The sequence below is a fragment of the Haliaeetus leucocephalus genome, unplaced genomic scaffold (genome assembly GCF_000737465.1).
Source record: "Haliaeetus leucocephalus isolate CR32 unplaced genomic scaffold, Haliaeetus_leucocephalus-4.0 Scaffold184, whole genome shotgun sequence".
In the NCBI taxonomy this organism is placed as follows: Eukaryota; Metazoa; Chordata; class Aves; order Accipitriformes; family Accipitridae; genus Haliaeetus; species Haliaeetus leucocephalus.
This window is the reverse complement of record NW_010972620.1, coordinates 13,202,643-13,216,011: the sequence shown is the minus strand read 5'-3', so window position 1 is coordinate 13,216,011 and position 13,369 is coordinate 13,202,643. Positions and strand designations below refer to the sequence as shown.

At 46.2% G+C, this 13,369-nt stretch overlaps 1 protein-coding gene across 1 annotated transcript; it reads right to left on the bottom strand.

Moving 5' to 3' along the window:
• Nucleotides 1–9,377: 9,377 nt before the first annotated feature.
• LOC104830166 (cytochrome P450 26A1) lies at nucleotides 9,378–12,473 on the bottom strand. The gene is made up of 7 exons (XM_010564926.1): nucleotides 12,275–12,473; nucleotides 11,860–12,084; nucleotides 11,462–11,749; nucleotides 11,192–11,341; nucleotides 10,727–10,861; nucleotides 10,361–10,513; nucleotides 9,378–10,169 (listed from the first exon to the last, which is right to left on the bottom strand). Exons 1-7 carry the CDS (start codon nucleotides 12,461–12,463, stop codon nucleotides 9,828–9,830), a joined length of 1,482 nt encoding a protein of 493 aa, XP_010563228.1. The 5' UTR covers nucleotides 12,464–12,473; the 3' UTR covers nucleotides 9,378–9,827.
• Between the last annotated feature and the right edge of the window lie 896 nt (nucleotides 12,474–13,369).

The following is a 13,369-nucleotide window of genomic DNA, read 5'->3' as shown; positions in this document are numbered from 1 at the left end:
CCTTGTCCCAGCCTGGTGGCCTGACCCCACTCCTACCCCTTTTCTGCTTTGGCTGCAAGGACAGCACGTCTGATACAGAAGCTCCTTCTGAAATGCTTGTTCTTCCTCCAGCCTCTGGGAAAAGCAAGCAAAGAAGGAGCAGCAGCCAGGTGGGACACACACTGCTTTAAAGGTGACAGGTCAAACTTCAATTCCACAGTGTATCTGTGTTTCTTTGCATAGTGTAGGCAATGTGAAGATAAAAAAACTCTTTACATATTTCTACCCGACTTTATATAGCTAGATGTATAACATTTGTATAGCATGGGTAAATATTTCTCTGTCTAACCTGACTGCAGACTTCATGCCGTCAGATAAAGGAAGGAGTCAGTTTTAAGGAATTCAGGAATACAAGATTGGTTTGTAATATCACTATTGTATTTCTTCCCCTTCTACTGAAAACAACTGTTCCAAAACCACAGCCAGCCACAGTGATATAGCAGAGCCCAGAAGTAGGCCTTTGAGAAGTATGAAGTTCAGTATATGAAGAAAGAATAGCAAGACAAAGACTTAATTTGTTAAAAGACATTGAGCAAAATCTTTCTCTACAGCAATGTTAATTATAAAAAAGCAGTTATCAAAATAGTTCAAAGAAAACCACTCTGAGTCTGCATCACTGTAAGCCAGCTCAAGCGTAATAGCTGTAAAGTAAAAAGCTTTGGGACCATCATTACTGGTGTATCTAACATCTGTAACTCAACAGTGACCTCCTAAGCATCTTTGCCAAGGCAGCCACCCTGGGGATTGAACCTATTTTCTCCTGTAAGAGTTTTGTTTACAACCCTGCTCTCCTCTCCCTGGGGGTGAGAAACAAACCTCTCTGTAAAGTGTGAGGTTGCACCTTTCTTGAAACAAGGCTGCTGGACCTATGAAACTCTGTGTGGTGGGACGCAAGGAGAGAAACCCCTACAGTACCGCACAGCTGCTTGCTCAGCTGGCTGAGCTGCGTTAGGGGTGAGTCCTGCAAAGGAGACTCATCTTAGGGGTTTCTTTTAACTCAGAGGGTTCGCTGGGAAGCAGCTGTCAGCAAGAATGCTGTAGCAATGGCACCTCTTTTGTCACCCAGAGGGCAGGGTTAGGACACACGGTGGTAGTCTGGCAAGTTCAGAGAAGGTCTCCGGTTTACTGTGAGGTCTGCTCGGTTTTGTAGAAGATAAGCTGTAACCGTTGCATCCTGCCCAAATCTTCCACACCAATCTTTTCCCTCCTTGTGCCTTCCCTAAACTCACCACTGGCCTACGTTCAGAGTCAAACTAGAGTAGGATCTTTTGACGTGAAAAAGAGCCTGACACTAGAAGTGTGGCCTCGTGAGCCACTGCAATGAAAACCCTGTTTTAACGGAAATTGTTCATTGCCATCAATATATAGGAACTAGAAGATTAATGCACCGCTGTACTGTCACAGCTAGGAGAGGGCAGAGAGCCTTGGGGAAGACAGTAAAAGCATATTTGGGAACATTTTGATCACAGACCTCCTCAAACATAATTCTCTGTTGAAAGGATGAAGCTGATCGGCACTGCAATCAGAGCATTACTGGCAGGCGCTGACTCAGCCTTTCCCGGATATCTCCTTCCCAATCCAGCCGCTCCTTAACTCCCTATTACACATGTACTGATGCTTCTGTACGCAGGACAAGCCTGCTTGTACGTGCATCTCTGCTCACCCTTTCCGCAGGCTGCAGTAGCAGGGAAGTTAGCTGAGGGCATACTCAGAAGAAGAATGCGTGCAGGAGAGAGTTTGCAGTGCAGTTTCCCCCTTTTCTCTTCCAAGTGCACTCTCTTCATTATGCCCCTTCTTAACATTGCTGTGACTTTCTTTTCCCCTTCATGCTGCAATAGTGGTGCTGAATTTTGATGAGACAAAATCAGGTGCAGCTGGTGGCATTTATTTATTTAGAAGCAAATGCAACATTTTGATAAGTATTTTGGAGTTACCAAGAAGAATACTAGGTCAGCTGCTTCTCTCAATCCAGAATGAGTTCTTATATTTTTATGTGGTCAATTAAAGGAAGCACTTGCCTTGAATCCACAACTGTATTTTTTCTTTTAGATATTCCAGATGCTTTTGGTCTTACATTAAAGTTAACGTTAGCTTTTTATATAATTCATACAGTAGCCACAGGCACCAAAAAAAAGTTAATTTCTTAACTATAGCTTTCCTCTTTTTATGTTTGCAATTTCAATTAACTGTTCTAAATAACTGACAACATGGAATATAAAACATTCCTGCAACAATGTAGGTCTAACAGCAATTACGTTGATTTACTCTGGACCATGTTAAGTTCAGGGAGTAGGATAAAGAGACAAGAGTTTAAAACTTCTTTCACACTGATGTAATAAATTCAGTACATTGCTTTAAAGTTAGGGCAAAATAGCTGGTAACTGAAAGTCAAAAAAACCCTTGTTTTGTTTTCCACTGTGATAGAAAACAATAGATTATGGGAAAGTTCTTCAGAAGGTGATCAGAGGAAAAGTTCACCAGCATCTATCATGGACTGTGTCTCTGTGGCCTGCTGGGATAGGAGGGAGGGACATAAAGGTGTCAGCAGTTGAACTGATACGGTAAATCACAGTAGGGCTAGTAAAGCGCAATGGCAGCCTAGTGTAAATGCCTTCAGACTTCTATTTCTTCTCCGAGGTTGTACTCGGGACACGTCCCCTCTTTGTGACCTTATCTCTGGGGCAGTGGGTTGTGCACTGGTCTCTCCTCTTTAGTTTACAAGGACTAATCCATTTGCAGGTTAATAAAAGGTGAAAAGAACAATCACCAAGGAGCCACCAAAATAAACAAGTAGTACCTTTGACTGCTTAAGGATTCTTGGTTTTCCTCACCAGCATGCTTGGCCTGTCTCCTCGCTCTCCTTCCAAATACTTTGCTAATAAGTACATCTGTAAACTGTTGATTAAAAAAAAAGTACTAACACTATGCAAAACAGAACAATAAGGTGATTCCATAAAAAGTAGATGGTTCCACTTTGCAGGCATGTAACTTGTCTCTGTAAAATGTACTTTTCTGTGTACGTCCCCATGGTTGAAATTTGCAAATTTTTCTAGAAATGCTGACTGACAGTTAGTGCATTTCAGTAACCCGCACACTCTCAGTCCCAGTTAGAGGAAAGGTTCCCTCAGAATTGTCACAAATCTGAGCCATTTCATACAACGAGCAAAAAGGTCACAACATGCTGTTACTTCAAGCAATCTGTTGATAAGATTAATGAGCTTTTCTCTTTAACTGCTAGATTTATAATGTGTGCACTAGCTTGCTGCAGTGCTGTAGGCAGCATCATTAACATCAATAATGTATATTTAATATAACAACACCAAGGAGCAAGAGAAGTTGGGACAACAAGGATGACACTAGGGTGAAAACCACCACTGCGTTATGCAGCCAGGGCTGCGGTGCTGCGCTGGAACGGTGGGGCTGTTTTGCCTCACTGGTGGTTTCCCTTTGTTCCCACCCTATCTCCTTCCATTCTTCTCAAATTTAAGGAAAATTCACAAAAGAGGAGACTATTGCCAGGTCAGGGAGCAGTTTGCCATTACTCTGTGGTCCCTAGGCCTCCAAGGGAAGCTTTGGAGAGAAGCAGGGTGTTTTATGAGTAGGTGTATGATGTAGACTTATAAGTAAGAGGAAAAAATCTCAACCCTATTCACGCAGGCTGGCACTACTATAGCTAGTAGGGCACTATCCAGGATACGGATAGGTTGTTAATTCAGAGGGACCTACATATGAAATAAAGGCTATTAGGTGAAGCATACCACAGCCCCTTGCTTCTTTCAGTCAATTAAATCAGCAAGCCAAGAAAACCGAGACCTACTATCATTCCACTGCAAATTCAGAACTAATCCCCCAAAGATTTTTGTTCTGCTGACGTTTTACACAGAAAAGCAGTATATTTCTGAGATACAGATATATTAAATTAATGTTGACCCTATACATCTAAAGCAGGAAAAAAACCCAAAACTTAGTTGGTGCTCTTCCCTCATAACAGTGATTCCTGGAGGAAGCTATTTCATTTAAAGCAGCATGAACAAAGATGTCTTAACACAATCTTGGCAGATGTGTGCCTGTGCATGTCTCCTCCTTAAACTGTCTCAGTGGTACCTACGTGGCTGCTCAGGACCCAGATCTCTGTATGACACAGATCTTTTCAGCTTCCAACCACCTCAGAAAGTTACTGACCTGCCTCCCACCTGAAAGAGTGCAAATGGGACTGCTTTTTGGTTACTTTTATCTCTGGAGAGATCCTGTGAGGGGCCCTCAGCTCTGGAATTTATTCCCCCCTTTGCTCAAAAACAGCCTCCAACTATCTTTGACCTTCTGAGTAAGCTGTGTGGCCCAAATCCAAGGATTTGTTTTGGGAGAGGAGTAAGAAAGGTTGGCATTTGTGGGTGTGGTAGGAAAGCATGTTGTCAATAGCTGCTTCAGTCCTTGGTTTATAACTGCCACAACACAAGAAAATTATCCTGTATGGCAGTGTAAACTTAACCCGTGGAGGCTTAGGCTTTCCTAAATGGTCATAAACTGAGGGGGGAAATGCATTTAAATCAACCAGTGTATGAATGATTGTGTGTTTGTGAACAACGTGACCTGGCAAACAAGTACGTTGTAAGTCACTTTTGCTAAAATGATCCTTCTAGCCTTGCAGATCACACAAGTTCTGCATGTGTCTCTGGGGCACTAACAGCATACATCAGTAAAACAGCGTTGTTGGGACTGCTGATAAAGGAACAAATAACACTTTAATTAACTGAGAATTCTTAATATGTTGCCCTGCCTATGTTGCAACTGAAAGGTGAGCTGTAAACACCTATTAAAACAGCACTATTATGTCCTACTACCGAAGTTCTCTTGTCTGTCACCTTTTAAATATTTTAAGCTGAGATTCTTTAAAAGCTGTCTCCACTGCTCTTACTCTTTGGATGTAAACAGATTTGTTAAATATATTATTTCCAACCCACCCACGAAGTTACATTAATTTACATAACTTAATGAAGGCTGCATTATTCATTGAACTTCTCATATAACATTTTTCGTAAGACATTACTAAACAAGTGAAGCAAGCCAGTCTAGTAATGAGTCTTCTCTAAACTTGCTGCCAGTTATGTTTCCTTTCTCCTAATCTATCACTCTAATGGTTGCAACTAATAAACTTTTCAAATCTTTGCTGCTAATCTGTATATGTTTTGCATTGCATGCTGGATAGTATAACTTGACAGAGAATTTACAATACAAACCACCTGGCAAACAAAACTATCTAGATTAACAAATGCTACCCAAACCTACCCACTCTTTTTTGTTGTGATAGAGAAGACAACTACATGTAACGTAGTACCTTTAAGCCATAAATAAAGTAACTAATTTGGGGCTGGAACATACCCTACTGAGCAGTGTATCCCAAACACAAGATGTGTGCCTGCCTTTTATAATTTCAAAAACATTGCCAAAAGTCAGCAGATTGAAGTTTGGTTTACATCAATGTTCAGCAGAGTCACAGCCTTGTAGGCTCTTCTAGGAAAGATGGTATGCAATAATTTTAAGGTAAAGAAATTCTGCAATTGGTTGCTTGCACTTGGGCTACTTAATCTGTATTTGGGACTGAATCAAAAGTAGTTAGATTTTCAGGGAGCCTGAGCAGTGCAGGTCCCTTTGAGACAGATAGCAAATTTTGAGAATTTATAGCTCATAAAACCAAATTCTAATGCTTAAAAAAAAAAAGACAGATGGATCCAGGGGTCTAATTTTATGCATATTAGTTTTAAATGACTGGAGCATATTCTTTTATCAGCATCCACCCTGAACACCTCTGCCGATGTGTAGAATTAACAAAACACAGCAGTGTTCTCTTCTCAAATGTGACTAGACCCAGATTTGTAAAAAAAGTTTTAAAAACTTCCTGTAGCACTTAGGACTACCACTTGAAAGTCAGAGATGGAGTATTTTACATATTATTAAGTATTTTTCTTGGTACCTTTCCAAAGGTTATTCTAAATCACTGACTGGAACAAAATAAGAAAACATACGATAGACTGAAATGGGGTAGAAAGGAGGACAACCTTTTTGTCAGCCTCTCATCTTGCAAGGTCCGAGAAAAGACACCTGTAGTAGAGGTAAAAAATAAAATAAGATGTCAGAAAAGTAATTGCAAAATCTTAAGCATACAAGGCTTCAAATTATACTGTCCCTTCAATAAGTGCTTTTATGAACCAAAAGAAAGAAATCCTTTCCCAGCTCAACTGCTGGAAACAACGTGAAAGTAACTAGGTTTCACTAGGACAAAATAAATAAATCTGATCAAATTATTTTTAATCAATCAATATTTTTTCCCCCCAGTAAGTCTTCAGCATTCATCTGCACATTTTTTTCTCACTCATATAACCATTACCAAAATTCACTATTACCTGTTCTGACCTCATTTGGAAATACTAATGCCTTTCAATCAGGAATTGATTTATCAAGTAGCATTCCTCAACATCAGTTTACACCAATGCCATTCTTTAATGTAATTTTTAGTCAAGAATGGATATAACTGTATGTTGTTAATAACCACACATTTAGCATCACAGAGATACTTCAGAAATTCTAAGCACCAAAGGTGCTGCTGGCTGGCAGGAGCTATTATTCACGTGGGTTTAAGAGAAGCGTGGGATCCAGTAACTCACCTTACCCTCAGAGAAGAACCAGCATGCTACATATAAATCATGGCTTTTTACTCCAGGACCAAAGCCTAGCACCAACCGAATTGTATGGGGTTTTGTGGGTTTTTTTGGAGGGGAGAGAGACCAAGTCAAAGATTTTTCTTTTAAATGACAGGTTAACTAAGAGGAAGAATATGAAATACCCCAGAAAGGACCAGTTAGAAGAAAGGGGTGAGCACTCCTCACCAAATCTGGCCCTTTAATGAGTTTCAGCTTGTGAGCCTTGGAGGACCAGTCACTTACAGTAACACATGGCAACACTTGCAAAAGGAAAGCTAGAGCCTGGCTCTAGGAACTACCTACCTGTTAGCAGAGGAGCAGGCTGAAGCAGCTGCTGCCTTTTCCTGCCCCCTCCATCTCCACCGCAGCACCGCAGCACCCCAGCACAATGTTCACGCAGGGAGCTGGATCGAGGACCTGGTCTGCCCAAAAAACAATTAGGTTTTCTGTAGACAATTTTTCAGCAAGATCCTTTCCTAGATCCAACATACTAAGAGGGGTACAAGCTGGGGGTACAGGAGCCGGTCAGCCCTTAAATAGCAGCCACAGTCTCAGCGTGTGCCCACACCAGCCGCTGCTGAGCGTAATACATAATACGCAGCAGAGCTCACCTGAAACTGGTCTGCAGCCAGCATCTAAGCTGTCAAGATACAGCTGCATAGAGGAGATTAGCAGGGGCTGTAAAACCTGCTCAAGAAGTTGGGCAAATATTTTAGCAATTAACCCACACTGAGCTCCATATTACTGGAGCTACACGGCTACCATTTCTTGGGATAGCTTGTTTAAAGCTAGCTCCAAGATGCCTAAATTACACAGCAGTGACAGACCGTTTAACTACAGAGATAAATTATACAGGGGCAGTGCCTAACACAGGTTATGTTGTCATGATTTACAACAGCTGAGGATGTGCCCCCAGATGTCCAGACAAAATCAAATTAAGTATATGATTTTTTTTTTCTCCAAACATAAAAGCCTTGGAAACTTGACTCAAAAATCAAAAAAGTAAACAGAGAAATGCATCTATGACCTTAGACTTACACTGTGAAAGAGTGTTCATATTCTCCATATAGCATTTAGATTCCCATTCTTTATAAAAACAAAATATAAACTAAAATAATATGAAGACCATGCAAAAAGTTCCCACATATAAAAGACTTCAATTAAAAATAAACAAAACATTTAAAGAATATCAGCATCTATTTGGATTTGCAGAATGTTGTAACGTTAAGGAAGAAAATGTTAAGAAGGGATACCAAGGCAAGAGTCTTGCTGTTCTCCAGACTTCATATCACCTCCAAATCAGGATCACGGTTTGCAATTTTCCACTACTACATGGGTAATAAAGGGGTCTTAAAGGTGGATTATTCATCAAATCCCTGAAAAACAAAATGTTACAAGAGGTTTGCATAGCAAAAATTATTTAATATTTTAAACACTTAAAGAAGACTCAGGCACAATCTAAAAAGAGTATCTTTTGTATTTTAAGACTACAAAAAATTTAATATGTAAAAGTCTTGATAGTCACGCTCATATGTAGGTTGTATGTAAGGTCTTACATTAGAAGCTTATGTATTTAAAATGCTAGCTGGAAACACATCAAATGTATTATAGAAACACTCCTAAAAAAAAAAATAAATCCAAACCCTAGATGCTATTAAACACCTGCAGTGATTTTGAGCAACTTAACTCCATCCTTAATTTTGACCTTGGGAGAACATAATGAAAAAGTGACTGTTTTCCAGAAGCAAACAAAAAATTAAATTAGTCTATATGGTGCTATAAGTATTCGTGACACTGAATTACATTGGTTTACTTTGTAGATGTTTATAGAGCCAGCCTATGTTGTTTGACTTTTGAGGGAAGACTAATAGGTATAGTAATGGCGGGGAGGGGGGGAGCACAAAAAACCTTATGGTTAAGCCAAAACAGGGGTCATGCCTAGGGCATTTTATCTGCCCTGCTTACACACCCCCAGGGAATTGCATCTCAACAGTTGATTCCCTGTTAATCAATTCACATTAGTGCCTGCCTTTTAGTTTTCACTTTGCTGAATTCCAGAAAAGAAGTTTGTAAATCAAATGCATGATCTTTCTCTGACCTAGTAAGAGCTGTTGCATTTCAAGAAGAAATCAGCAGATTTTCTAAGAGATACCTTCATAAGTAAAGATTCCTTGCCAGCAGACTCAACACCGAACAAGATCCAGTGGTCTGTTTAAACAGGTCAGCAGTAACATGGGAGGAAAGGCCATTTCTGGAATTTTTTTTTTCTCAACCTATTTTCTCCAGCTACAGAGAAAGACTCATGTTACACATTATTCTTCTGTTTCCCTTTACTTTCTTATTTATATGGCTCAAGATTATGTGCTTGATAGGGAGAGCTGGAGCAGTTGCTATCACTCCATACTGTTTTCAGTGAGCATGCATGTTTTTGCACTGCTATTGCCACTTACAGGCTAAAACTTAAAACAATTTACTATTCACAAGTGAGAACCACATTGCGGGTCGGAGACAGGGGAGAGTTATGAGCATAGAAATAGCAAATAGCTCATTTACAAAAGCAGATCTGACTTTACAACCAAACCCTTTAGACCCACTGGTTAAGCTGCTCTCTAGCATACACGCAGATCTTCATACAGAGGATCATAAAAAATAAACTTTATTATCAAACTTAAAATTCACACATTAAACATAAGATCTAGACACAAATAATACTGAAAACATTCTTAAACAATAACCATTTTCGGTAATTAGGACAAGTAGCTAGTTACCATTGTTGCCTTTAAGAATATTTCTTAATACATAAACCATTGTGAAATGTCTTCAAACGCTTAGCTGGCCAGTTTTCAGTAAGATTTTTAAATAGGGGAAAACTTATTTCTATAGAAATAACATTATCTAATTATGAATCAGAGACCCATAATTGTAGTGCTTGGGGAAAAAATATCATAGCCTTTTGAAATATTTAGAAGACATAAATAACTATTGCAGATTTACAAGTTTAAATATTTAAAGGCCTTCATTACTATAAAAAGTTACTATGTACATATTAGATGCTATATAGAAATCCAGCTGGAGGCAAGCGTTGAGCTCTCAGATTTGGCCGCTGAAACCTATGAATTTGGTAGGCAGATTGTCCACAGGGTACACTATGGGGCCCGTTTTCATTGTAGGAGGTCCATTCAGCAGCTGCCAGTCACAGCTCCGAGCCAACTCCACTGTAAATATTTTTAGAAGGACTTTTGCAAACTCTTTGCCCACGCAGCTCCTCAAGCCCCCACCGAAAGGAATGAAACTGAACCTAGAGGAATCCTCTGGAGGTGGAGACATGAAGCGATCCGGGTTGAATTCATCCTTATTGGTGAAGAGGTCTGCCACATCGTGGGTATCACAGATACTGTAAATAACGTTCCAGCCTTTAGGGATCTGGTAACCCTATCAAAAGAAGAGAAAGGAGACATGAAGCGCCTTGCTGTCTTAAATAAGGTGAAGTGTCAGCACAGGACACGTGGGTGCACCCCACCTCCCCTTCTGGCTTCCTGCAGGTCACTCTGAGGCAGACGGGCTACACGAACGCGTTAGCGCTTTGCGGCTGCTCTGAGGAGTTGAGCCCAAGCCCCGCTTACATTTAGCTCAAGGGTCTTGAGCGCAATTCGAAATCCTCCAGGAACAGGCGGGCTCAGCCTGAGGGTCTCTTTGATGACACAGCCCGTGTACTTCAGCTGCTCCAAGACCTCCATGTCCAGCTGCTTCTCTTGGTTGGGACTGCACAGTAACCCCTAGAAAGGAAGAGGCTGTCATGACATTCATGGAGCAGGCAGCCAGGGCTCCTGGCACTGCAAAGCAGCCACCCCTCAGTGAGCGGTGTTTTTGTGCTACCCCCTAAAAGTAGGGCACCACCTGGGTTGAGGGGAGCCCTGTCTGGGACACCTCTCCTGCAGGTACCTTCCCAATGCCCCCTCCTGTGGAACGGCTCTGGGGAAGACACACACCTTCACCTGCAGCTCTTTCCTCACTTTCTGCAGGACGTCGTGGTGGAGCCCTAGGAAGGCGATCAGCGACGTGGCAGCACTAGCAGTGGTTTCATGGCCCCCAAACAGCAGCTCTGTGGCAGACTCCTTCAGCTCCTTACACAGAGGACAGAGGAGGGATAAAACAGGTCTTGAACACAGTATCTCTGCCAGGCCCACTCTACCACCACAACGCTGTGCATTGCTCCCAGACTGGGGCAGACACCCAGGGGCCAGGACGGGGGTGGTGCTTGTGCTCCCTGCGGACACGGCTCCGCGTCCGATGGCCTGGTTACAGCCTCTGCACCCCAGTGCACTACACAAGCTGGTTTATTTCAGGGGGAGAGGGAGCACCTCCTGCTCTCTCCTTTTGGCCCCAAGAAGATAAGTGTGCTGCTGACAGAGGGACTGGGGGAAAGGGATGGATCTGGCCCTGGGGAACCTCACCTGCATGTTGAGCTGCTCCCCGTTGCCCTGTGTGTGCTCCATCAGCAGCTGCAACGCATCCTTGTAGCCGCCCTCGGGCTCCTTGCGGGCCATCTTGGCACGGATGTTCTCCTCGATCTTGGCGTGGATGATGTTGCGTGCCCGCAAGCCCTGACCGAGCAGCAGGGAGAGCACCGTGGGTCTTGGGCCGTACTGCCCTCCCTCCCCTCCGTTCCCTGCTGCCCTGGCTGCAGGGGCTCCCCTCTCCCGCCTGCCTGCCGGGAGCCTTACCCGGTAGAGCCCGCTGAAGGGCACGTCGATGGGGAGGGAGAAGAGGTTGCGGATCATCTCCTCGAAAGCCTCCACCAGCTGCTGCTCGCCATCGGGGCTGGCCTGGCGGGGCTGGAAGCCCAGCAGGATCCTCATGGCGATGCGGAACATGAGGCGCTTCACCTCGGGGTACACCAGCAGGCAGGGCCCGGCGGCCCCCAGCCACCGGGCCAGGCAGGCGCTCACCTCCTCCTGGATGACGGGCACGTAGTGCTGCAGGGCGTCCCGGGAGAAGGCCCGCATGATCACCTGCCCGGGGGGACGAGGGGGAGGAGGAGGAGGAGGAGGATGGGGACACGGGCTCAGCCGCCGCGCCCGGGGCGGCCGCCCCCGCTCCCCACCCGCCGCCGGGGCCGTACCTTTTTGCGGTGCTTGTGCTGCCCGTTGTGGAGGTTGGAGAGGCAGCCCGAGCCCAGGATGGTGCGCACCGAGGCGGGCCACTGCACGGAGACGAGCCGGTGCTCGCCCAGCAGGATGTGCCGCACGTTCTCGGCGCCCATCACCCGCACCGTGGGCCGCCCGAAGAGGTGAGTCTTGTAGATGAAGCCGTATTTCCTGCGTTTCATTTGCAGGAATTTCCGCCTCTGGGCAGGGCAGGGGAGGGGAGGAAACAGTGAAATAGGTCTCGAAAAGGAGGAGAGGAAGGGGTAGGGAGAGCAGCTCTTTCCCACCTAGGCACGGGAGCCCGGCGGAGCTGCCGCTCGTCCCCCGCCCCTGCAGCCAGAGGAGGAGCCGGGGCGCTTCTCCGCTCCCCGCGGCATCGCCTCGCCTTACCTGCAGCACCATCTGCAGCGTCTCCCCGAAGAAGGGGAGCCCCATGGTGCCCGGGGGCAGCGGGAGCGGGCAGCTGGGGTCGCGGCCGCTCACGCAGTACAGGTCCCAGAGCTTGACAGCGGCCAGAAAGAGTAGCAGGGGCAGCAGGAAGGTGCACAGGGCGCTGGCGACCAGGGCGGAGAAGCCCATGGCTGGGGAGCGAGTCCAGCCCGGCCCCCCGGGAGCTCCGAGTGCGCGGCCCGAGCTCGCCGCGGGCCGCCTTTTATAGCCTTCCCAGGTTGCTGCCCACCCTACCTTGGTCCGATAAATTAGTTCACCCAAAGTTCATCTTTAATTGCGGATTGCGGCCTGGCTCCTCCCCCCGAAATGTTTAACTATTTGCTTTGCGCGGCACATCCTGCCCGCCGCAGACAGCCGCCGGGGAAGGAAAGGTGCTGCCGGGCGCGGCGACAGCGGCGGCTCCGGGCTCGCTCCCCGCTGCACCGCGCTCAGCCAGCGGGCCGCGGGACGCCGCCGACAGCTGACAGCCGGGGGCCGGCCGCCTCCTCGGATTTATCGCCGATGCTCGTTAGAGACCAGCAAGTTGCGCCGAGAAGCGTCCCGTGCCAGCACCCGGGGGCCCGGCTGCCCGGAGGCGCCCACCCCCCGGCCGCTCCCCGGCCGGTACCGGTGCCGGTGCGCTCTGCGAGCTGCCGAGCTCCTCCGCCCGCCCGCTGCCGTCGCCGGCCGGGAACGGCGAGCCAGCGGCCGGAGCCGGGAGAAGCTGGGCCGGTGCTGGGGGGCGCCCGGACGGGGCGGGCGCTCCCCCGTGCTGGGGGCATCCCGGTGGCCCGCCGGGCAGAGCTGCAGCTGATGCCGCCGCATCGGCGGAGGAGCCTCCGCTGTCCTCTGGTTCACCTCGAAAGGCCCGGCTTGTATTTCTGCCGGCCGCGGAGGAAGGAGCCGCGGGCAGCAGTCCGTCTCAGCCTCCCGATGCAGGTTCAAGCGCGGGTCACCGAGGGAAAGGGAGGTGAGCGCGGAAAGGAAACACCAACCCCGCCGTGCCCCGTTCCCCTCCCCGGGATCCGCTGCCCGCCCTCGCCTGGGGCTCGCCGG

Bases quoted from the DNA above. Each gene is read 5' to 3' on its own strand.
- LOC104830166 (XM_010564926.1), bottom strand. From the start codon at position 12,463: ATGGGCTTCTCCGCCCTGGTCGCCAGCGCCCTGTGCACCTTCCTGCTG. The intron at 12,085-12,274 runs GTAAGGCGAGGC...TGCCCTGCCCAG, and splicing joins CGCTGCAGATGGTGCTGCAG to AGGCGGAAATTCCTGCAAAT. The intron at 11,342-11,461 runs GTAAGGCTCCCG...CTGCTCGGTCAG, and splicing joins CCTTCAGCGGGCTCTACCGG to GGCTTGCGGGCACGCAACAT.